Source organism: Merops nubicus, unplaced genomic scaffold (assembly GCF_000691845.1).
Source record: "Merops nubicus isolate BGI_N331 unplaced genomic scaffold, ASM69184v1 scaffold10322, whole genome shotgun sequence".
In the NCBI taxonomy this organism is placed as follows: Eukaryota; Metazoa; Chordata; class Aves; order Coraciiformes; family Meropidae; genus Merops; species Merops nubicus.
In genome coordinates this window covers 49,664-59,630 of record NW_008591554.1, presented here as the reverse complement: position 1 = coordinate 59,630, position 9,967 = coordinate 49,664, and the positions used below count along the sequence as shown (strand labels likewise).

The window sequence follows — 9,967 nt, the reverse complement described above, 5'->3', positions numbered from 1 at the left end:
GGGAAAGAGACTTATGCATGCTCACACAGATAGCCTGAAGGTTCATATTTTGTTTAATAGGATGTTCATTGTAATTTTGTTCAAAGCATACCATAAATGGGAGAGAAAGTCACTAACTGAGATCCTTTGAGGGTTTACTCATACTCGCTATTTGAATCTCTAAGAGTAAACAGGCTGTGGAGCCTGTTCATATTACCTATTTGCACTTGCACTTTTTCCAGGATCCATTTCTGATCAGAAATCAGGCTTTTTGCTTCCTTAACAATCATCCTACCTGTTAGGTTATTTACATAGAGGGGAAGAAAAGTGCCACATTTCTTCTCTCCTTGATTGTATTTGGGGTAGGAGAAGAAAGGAACGGACAAATGTTTTAGGGCCTACCACAGCCAGAGAAAGGTAGATATCAAAATTAGATGAATGAGGCATACTTTTTAGACGTGTCTCTATAGTCACTGTCAAGCCAGAAAACTCGGTAAAGACTAAATCAAACCTTCCCACTTCTCAAAACAAGCATCTACAATATAGTTGTACACCTGCCTAAACTAATCATAATTGCCCTGGGCCCACACTGCTGCTCTTAGCAACTCACTCCCATCCTTCTTCCCATCTCTTTGATTTAATGTTAAATTTCTTGGGACACTGTACATCTTTTGCTGTCTTACCATATTTATGTTGTAGCAGCTCTCTAGGCTCTGTTATATCACAAGTAAATATAATTTCCACAGTGCAGAGTTCTCCACTTCCCAAATTTGCATACTTTTAGTGTTTTGGCTCTATAGTATGCTATACTCATTTCAGGTGGTGCTAGGAAAAATACATACTTTTTGTAAGGAGCAAGTAGGATAAATGTCAAGAAGCCAGAAATCCTCCAAAACTGGCATTTTATCATGTGCTTTGGTATAAATAGTCTGCTTCTGTAAGAACAGAAGTGTTTGTCATGTCTACTTTATGATTTCTTGCTGTAATTCCATTTCTTCCTGCCCTCCCACACACAACCATTTTACATATGCCCAGCTCCCCCCACCCGCAAGCTTAAAGTTTCCCCCAGGGCCGTTTCTCTGCATCAGGCTTACTTCCACTAAGAGACAGTCAAAAAACACCCCAGCATCTTCATGTGCTAGAGGGGTTAGTCATCCAAACCCTGGACCTTCAACAAGAAGCCAGAGTGCAGATGTGAAGCATCCTCTTGCACTGTTTGTGTCTAACCTCTGCAGGAGCATGGGAACTAATGCCAAGGAACTGCCAGACAAGGCTCTCTGCCTTTTCACAGCAGCAATGCTCCTGCCCATCAGGCTGATGGAAATGCATTTCTTAGAAAAATAGAGCTTTGATACTACGTTTCTCCAGCAGGCTGAGGTTGGCGAGAACATCACCCACAAGCCAAGGAAATGGCCAGTGGTCTCTCCCTTTGTGAATAAGGCAAACAGGAGGGGAAAGACTACACACGTGGGGACAAACAGGCCTGAAGGGAAAATAAGATATGCAGGTGGAACCTGTCCTCCTGTAAAGGATATAAAGTTGGAAAAATATGAGGAAAATAAACACACACTCCCATTTCTGCCCAAAGCCCTCTGAAGTTTTAAAGATTCTCACAAGGGCAGAGGACACAAACATCACAAATTTTGGTTGGGATGATTTGGTTTGGTTTGGTAATGCATCCAGTCTCAATTGCCATGATTGCTCAGCAGGCAGAGGACAGCAGGGAATCACTGCTCTTGAGACTGCGCAACCCCATCCCTGATGCTGGGACTGCAGGCTATGCAGGATGGAGACATATCTGGTCACAAAATTTTTAAGATCCTCTCCCCCCTCTCCAAAGCTTTAAGTGCTGCTGAAGTTAACGCTGTTTCTAATTGTTTCTTAAATAAAAGTGTGACATCAAAAAATTACTCTGTAGATTCTCCCTCATATGTATTTATCCAGGCATAATACCAGCTGCCTACACAATTTTTGTCTTGCTAATGCACAGCAATAATCATAGATCCACCCACAGCCCATCTATTTTGGTAGAGTGCAGAAATAGACATTAAACCTATAAATGTCAGAGCATGCCTTCATTTTAGATGTTAGTATTATTTAAATTAGCACTTGAATGATGTTTCCACAACGTGATAGCTTTTCAAATTATGGCATATTGCACATGAAGTGTGCTAGCCCTGCTTTAAGCACCTTCAACCCATTAGACCCATCTATAATTCGGTGCTTTTAGAAATGCAAACACATTGTAGAAGAGATGTGGTCTCTTTGTTTATGCCCAGGAGTCCCCAGGGAAATGCTGATGCCATAATTACCTGAGGTTTGAACACTAGGCTCTGGTTGGGAGGTAAACATGCCTTGTGCTTGTTGTCCAGACGTATTTGAGAACAGATGTGCCTTAGTGGTTGGAACAGCACATTATCTTGAACGTGTCCTCTGCGTTTCAGAGCAAGCACGACATCCGAAAGCAATGCTGTTGGAGGGAAGAAGTGTTAACTGGAAAATGGAAGTAGCAAAGCATGTTTTCTTTGTAGCCCTAGGACAAAAAGGCACAAATCCTCCATTTTGGTTCTGATCACTGAAAATCCAGTAAGATTAATGAAAAGAAAACCTGTGAAGAAGGACTTGTTCTTAGAGACTTAGTGGGCATGGGTAAGCTCACTGAGAGGAAGCCTTGTTTTAAAAAAAAGGAGTAAGTGCAGAATTAGATGGCAGTTAGACCAGAACAACCCAATGTGGGTTCCAAGAGACTAAAACATAAAACCTGCTCAGCTGTAACTGTACAGAAGGAGACACCCTGGACCAGATTGCTGGGGACAACATGCCTGTTGTAGGGTGTAAAAGTGCTTCCGTAGTTCTCTCACACAAGAGCAGAGGCTGAACACTGCAGCCAAGACATCTGTTCCTGAGAAGGCCGTACCTGTCATTTAGCAAGTCCTCTCATTACAATAAGTTCTTTGACCACAAACATCACATTTTATTGCAAACAGTGTGCAAACCGAGCATCAGGCTTCATCAGGCAAGAGAACAGGTTAATTCTCTCTAAAAGCAGAGCCACAGCGTGCTGTGCTCACACACAGCCTAGCGCAGGAGCCGTGCAGCCACACCGTGGACACACACCCACCCCAGCGGCACCTCCCAAAGCAACACTGACACCTCGTGGGCAATGCTCAGGTACGACTTCTAGAACCACGATTTCTTCTGAAACATCAACCTCAGCAGACTGATCACTGAAAAATTAAGGGAAATGTTTTTTGTAGCACTGGAAAAAAAAAAATTCACCCTCCACAGAGTGCTGGAGAGGAGAGTGCAGACAGTCCCGCAGCTTCACACAAAACTAGAAGAACTGATGGAATGCTGACTGGAACTGGGGGCCTACAGCACAGTTTTAGCTAGCATCAGGTGTACTCTTTGAAGACAACCTCTGACTCATCTCTACTTACTCTGACCTGCTTGGCACCGTTGCGCTGCCTCAGCACATAAAACTAAACTGGAAGACGTCTTTCAGGAGCACAAACTGCACGGGACAAACAGGCAATCAGTCAACAGGACCAATGGCCTCATCTCAAGTCAGGAGACTCAAGAAGCAGCACAGAGGTGATGTCCAGCCCTCACAGAGCCATGCTCAGACTTCATTCCTGGGTGTTCAGCAAGCCAGGCTTTGCATGGTGTTATTGCAACTGCTCCCAGGTTCTGGCTGGCCTGGATCTACTCTTCACTTCACACTGTAACCCTGAGTAACTCTGTTCCCCATGGCAGTGACAATAATGAACTAGGATGAGCTGTGGACACCCTTGAGTGTAGAGAGGCCTTACAGAGAGAACTGGATAGACTGGAAAGCTGGGCAATCACTAACAGTATGAAATTTAGAAAGAGCAAGTGCAGGATTCTCCAGCTAAGACATGGTAATTCTGGTTATATGTACAAATTAGGGGATGAGAGGCTAGAGAGAGGCCCCACAGAAAGGGACCTGGGGGTTTGGGTGGATGGGAAATTGAATATGAGTCAACAGTAAACCTTGGTAGGCAATAGGGCGAACTGTACCACAGGGTGCATCAAGCTCAGCATAGCTAGCTGGTCAAGGGAGGTGACTGTCCCACTCTACACTGCACTGGTGTGACCTCACATCCAACACCATGTGCAGTTTGGGTGCCTCAATATGAGAAGAACATCAAACTATTACACTGTGTCCAGAGGAGGTGATGGCCAAGATGTTGAAAGGCCTTGACAGCAAGTCTTAGGAGGGGCAGCTGAAGTCACTTAGCTTGTTTGCTTGGAGAAGGCTGAGGTGACCTCATTGCAGTCTACAGCTTCATGCAGGGGGGCTGTGGAGGGGGAGGTGTTGATTTCTTCTCTCTGATGACCAGTGACATGACTCAAGGAAATGGAACGAAGTTGCATCAGGAATGAAGTTCAGGCTGGAAAAGTTATGAAAAGGTTCTTCACTGGGAAGGTGACTGACCACTGGAACATGCTCCCCTGGGAAGTGGTCATGGCACCAAGGCTGTCAGAGTTCAGTAAGTGTCTGCACAATGTCCGTAGTTATATGGTTTAGTTTTAGGTAGTCCTGTGATGAGCAGGAGGTTGGACTTGATGATCCTTATGGGTCCCTTCTAACTTGAGACGTTCTATGATTCTATTTTGGGTAGCCCCCTTGCCCAGTCAAGGGAAAAGCAACTATAGGCTCAAACAGGCTTGCTCATCACTGTTTTTTCTGTTCTGAAATAAGGTTTTTCAGCTGATGGCTACTCTGCACATGAAGAGAATGCCTATACTATATAGGATCCTTCACTCATGCTCAAAAACAGATGTTAGAAGCAGTTCAAACTTTTTAGACAAAAATGGCCATATACATCTAAATATCTGCAATTCCACATACTAAGTGTGTGCAGGCAACTGAAGTAACCATTTGGACAGATAACAGCACAGACTATATGTAGCCAGTTCAAACAGGTCTCTATTTTGCAGATCTATTTCCCACACTAAGAACTGACATCTCTCAGTCCAGCATTTTACAAGCACAAGCTCATCCAATACTCCTCTCCATATACATTCCAGCAGGACATGATGCATGCCATTTATGTCCTCTCTCAGCACACACACTAACCAAAAATAAACCAGATATATTAAAACCTTCTAACTTTCCTTTATTAGAGTGAAAATTTGAATATGTTGTAATATGAGTACAGGAACAGTTTGGATAAGCTCCAAGAGAAGTTTTTCTAGTGGTTGTTCTATGAACAACAATTACCAATTCTCCTCTTAAAAAGTGGTTGCTGAGCAAGAGTTCTGAAGAGAATAGTAAAGGAGCAGAAAACCTTCTCAACTCAAAGGAAATTCCAACACAACATTTTGGCAAAGGAGCACCGCCAGCTCCTTCATTTGGCCCAGAATTAAGGTCAATGTTAAAATAAAACAGAACTATACACACCAAGTACCAATCTATCCAGATTTCCCTTCACTGCAGGGCAGTCAGCACACAACCCATTAGCTGCTCAAGGCACACAGTAATCTCAGCTTTACTCCCCAGCTTTTTACTGTCACTGCCGAGTTTAATACGCTTTCAGACAGAGTGAGCCAACATATTAAACTTTAAGCATATAAACTCTATCCCTTGCACACCATATGTCTGCAGGCAGGATACAGCTAAGCATTCAATAGGCCCTTTTGGAAAAGAAAGTTAGATTTTGTTCTTTCTAGTTATTAGGAAGACCGAGGAAAGCAAAGCATTCAATGACAATACATTCAATAGCCAATGTTGACAGCAAGAGCTGAGCTACACAGAATCAGTTACAGGCCTTCAGATGGTTGGTGTAGCCTGGCATGAAGTTTGGCAAGTGAGAGCCTCCACAGGCCCATCAGCACCCATCTAAGACTACAGAGACCGAGTGGATAATCACTATTAACAGTGCTTGGGGTGATTCACCTTAACACACAACAGGCTATTCACAACAGTATCTATGTGGTTTTAGGTTCAGATTAAGTGTCCAAATGTAGACTCTCTGGATCATACTAGTAAATTCCAAATTCTTGGGCTAAACTGCTGAAATTCTTTCCTGTGTTACAAATGGTTTGGCTTTCTTGTAGTGATATGAAGCAAAGCAGTGTCATGTTGAGGGCATAATTAAACATGTAGATTAGCTAGACTCCTGATTTCAAGTCAGGTCTTCAACTGGAACATGCCATTTATCAGGAGATTAATTTTATTTGATAAAATCTAATGCATTTTTAGAGAAAAGTGAACAAAATGCAGTTTAAATAAATATTCCTCTTTTTATGAGAAAAGTATTCTTCGTTTTAGGAGAGGGGGAAAAAAATTTTAAAAAAAGAACAAACCAAACTTTCTGGCCAAGTTTTCCATTCATAAAAGATGTGAATACCAGAGAGCTCCCTACATCAGCCTTTATTACCAGACTGACTTATTTCAACTGTATTCCAGCAGTACTCTTCATTTACTCTCTAGTTTGCTAGCTAAAAGGATGGATGTCTTCCCAGACTTTTAAGAAAGTCCTTTGTCAGCAGAAACCAGTCTAAGTTAGCTGTTGCTCAAAACAGCAGGTATTTTTTTGCCCCAGGTTAGTTTTCTGCACATTGGCTGCAAAAACTGAGAGCACTGTTTGCTTAGCTCAGAGAGAATAGTAGTTTTATTCTGAAAACTTTTTTTTTTTTTCCAAACAGAAAAACAAGATACAGGAACAGAAGAGCAAGTTGTCCAAATTCAGGAACAATACCTTCTACCAAATATCCTTGCAGCTCTGTCTCCAAGCTCACTACACCTTAGACTTCCATCTTCACAGCTGCACAACTACAGCCAGAACAGAATAGCTATAAAACTATCTATGATAGACAGGGAGGGACAAATGGATGGACACATACTATTCACAGTCTTCTAGATAATCTTATTGGTTATTTATCTGAAGATGGTGTGAAGGACACCTGCTTGAGTGCAGACACCGTAGGGATACCCAGTTACAAAGCACGTGTTCAGAGTACAAATGCTATCACAAATGCCCTAGAGTCATGAGACACTTAACCTCACTGTGGTTTTACTTCTGCAGTTTATACCTCCTCCCAAGCTAGATGCATGGTGTAGAGTTCATCAGAGTACTATTCTCAGCATGCATACGTACTAAATCAACTGCTACAGAAGGAAAATACTTTTCAATCATTTCATCTTCAGCTAAGAACAATGCAAAACCAACTTTCCTCAGTGAGAATTTCTAGCCTCCCTGTGTCCTTCTACAGATCCTGTAGATTTTTTCCCCACAACTGGCAGCTAAAACCAGATCCTTTTCATCTTTCATGTAAACAGCACTATGGAGAATGAGATTGGTACTTCAAGTACAGAAGCATAAAACTAGCCAGAGGCCATGGGAAATGCAGCAATGACATTTATTGGAATTTCTCCAGGCATTACATGAAAAATTTTGTAAGTGAAACAGAGGATAAAGCACATTCAGTGCATCTTAAAAAATAAAAGATGTATCTGAATAACCTTGATTCTTCGTAAATACACACTCCTGCAGTTCCTGGGATTGGCTTTGTACGTACACATCAGCTAAAACTTACTCTGAACAAAACTGCAAAGCACTGCCTTTTCATTTGGCATTTTCTCACCCAGCACAACACAGTATTCTTGAAATATCTAGACAGATTCCACATGATGTTATGCATAGTGTTAAGACCTTTCACCCCAAATGTAAAAAGGACAGACTGTTAAGTAAATCAATATCTTTAATCAAATAAAACACCATGGAAGGTAAAAAAACAACCAAAAAAACCACCCCAGGAGACTCCAAGCCCCTAAGCTCCACAGCGGCGTGCAGCAAATCAGCATTGTTGTTCCTCACTTTTATGTTCATGTCAAGCATAACACTTAGAAAGCAATGACATACAGTCCTTGCCTTCTAAACTGGGCAACCTTATGCATAAAGACACTGCTGGATTTGGCACTTTGCTTCATTGTTTTTCTTACTAAAAAGAACAAGTTTTTCCTGAAACACAGTATAAATGGTAAGAGATAACATGAGCCACTGTAACACTCAACTGTTCAGACATGCACTCCAAAATAGGTCTATTACACACTTGTCTAAGCCTTCTCAAAAACTCCACTCAAAAACATTTTCAAATCTATATGGATCTTTTTATACCTTTATAAACGTATTTCCTCCCCTGAAATGATCAGAGCTTAGCTTGCCTTCTGCCCAGAACACACAAATCCACGACTTTTGTTTTAAAAAGAACACCACAAAGCAGTATTAAAACAGGAATAGCTTGGAAAGCGTTATTAAAACTACACCTGTACTTCAGAATCCCCTTTGAAATGTATGTCCACCATGTATGTGAAAACTGAAAGGTATGTACTATCTGAAACTTGCTTGGTCCTCTCTCATGCACTTATGCTGAACTTCCTGCAACATGCCTCAATCTTCTCTTCAAATAAAACTTTAGAATAGCTTTCTGACTCCCACTACGATAAGGCAAGGCTTCCTGCAGTACCTTAGGTTAAATGAGAACCCCTCACATGCCCAACTCCTATAACAGCAATTCTCCTGTGGAAAATTAACATCAGACTAAATAGCATCCCACAGCCTTGCTTCCTTCCTCCTCTCATCATAACCAAGCCCAGGACAGGTGAAAGCCAAGAGGCCAGGAAGGAAGCAGCAGTCACTGTCAGCCCATGCCTTGGCAGTCTGCGAGTGTGTGTAGATACCTATTTTTTATCTCTGAGTCACAGAGGCGGAGCTATGATGCTTTCTTATTTCCAGTTCCAACATGCATGTGGAACTACAGTGCTGCCAGGCAGCGGATGGCACTAGAGCTCTTTCTGCAAGAACCAAATCATGATACTTATTCTGCTTATTGATCTGTGCACGCAATGTCAGTAGAATTAGAGAGGCACGCATGAGTTCACACAGGTTCTCCACAGAAGATGTGAAACATGCTGCTCTTTGGAGGGAAAATTACATTCTTTTTTTTTTTTTCTTCAAGTATTATTCAACATACATTATACATATAAAGAAACACTATCCTCATTTCGCTATAAGATAAGCACATTGAGAGTGAATTGCAGATAACCATTATCTTGGCTTTGACTACTGAGATTTCTCTTTTCCTTTAGTTCAACTCTAAATATACATCTACTCATCATAATTACACATGAGAATCCTTTATTTCCCCCTTGTGGTTTATTTACATAATCATAAAAAAATTAATAGCCTAAATTTGCATACTGACATTTGAAGGCCCATCTGTAGCTATGAGTGTCCCAGCACTAGATTTGGATAATCCATTGCCTATTGCTAAGTCCTTTGAAAGCAGCCTACTCATATTTTCGTTCCCTTTTTTTGAAGAAATGCTGCCTCGAAAACCCTGGTTTATGGCTTACTCCTTATTTTATTATTTGGATTGTAGTTTATTTCCTTCAGGAGTAGTTCACAGTCAGACAATGCTTCTGCTGGCAAATACTGTATTATCTGCTCAAGAGTCTTTTGATACATTATTTTCTCCTGTTCCAGGGACTGAATTGCAGTCTTCATTTTGTTCTCTCGAGTCAAAATAGTCTCCAGACTGGATTCCAGACTCTGAATTTTAGCGTGAGCAACCTGTGAACAATAACATTATCTTTATTATAAATTGACATGTTCTGAATAACTTTGTTTATATATTGTGATATGCTGTACGTTAAGGAAAGAACTTAATTACATAGATGTTTCTAAAAGACATCCCTGCAGGCAAATTATACAAGGACTGCCTCCTTTGCATCAGACAGAACATCTCCTTATAGTGACCACATCAGTCTGAATGATTTCTAAAAGCTTTACAGAAGGAAGGAAACGTGCAAGCTGCAGCAGTCAAGGGACATTTGAGAATAACTAGGAACTGGAGCTGCAAGGGAAATTAGCATGTGGAGTGGCAGTGGAAGAGATGACTTGTCTGAGAGTGATGGAACAATACGAACCCCAGGTAATAAAGTAAATTAGCACGATGG

At 41.5% G+C, this 9,967-nt stretch overlaps 1 protein-coding gene across 1 annotated transcript in view; it reads right to left on the bottom strand.

Annotated features, from left to right (window-relative positions):
* Positions 1 to 9,260: 9,260 nt before the first annotated feature.
* The window catches only part of LOC103782534 (TBC1 domain family member 4-like), a 49,330-nt gene continuing 48,623 nt past the window's right edge, over positions 9,261 to 9,967 (bottom strand). The window contains 1 exon segment of the mRNA XM_008950304.1: positions 9,261 to 9,581. Coding sequence (XP_008948552.1) covers positions 9,354 to 9,581 — 228 coding nt within the window. The 3' untranslated portion in view covers positions 9,261 to 9,353.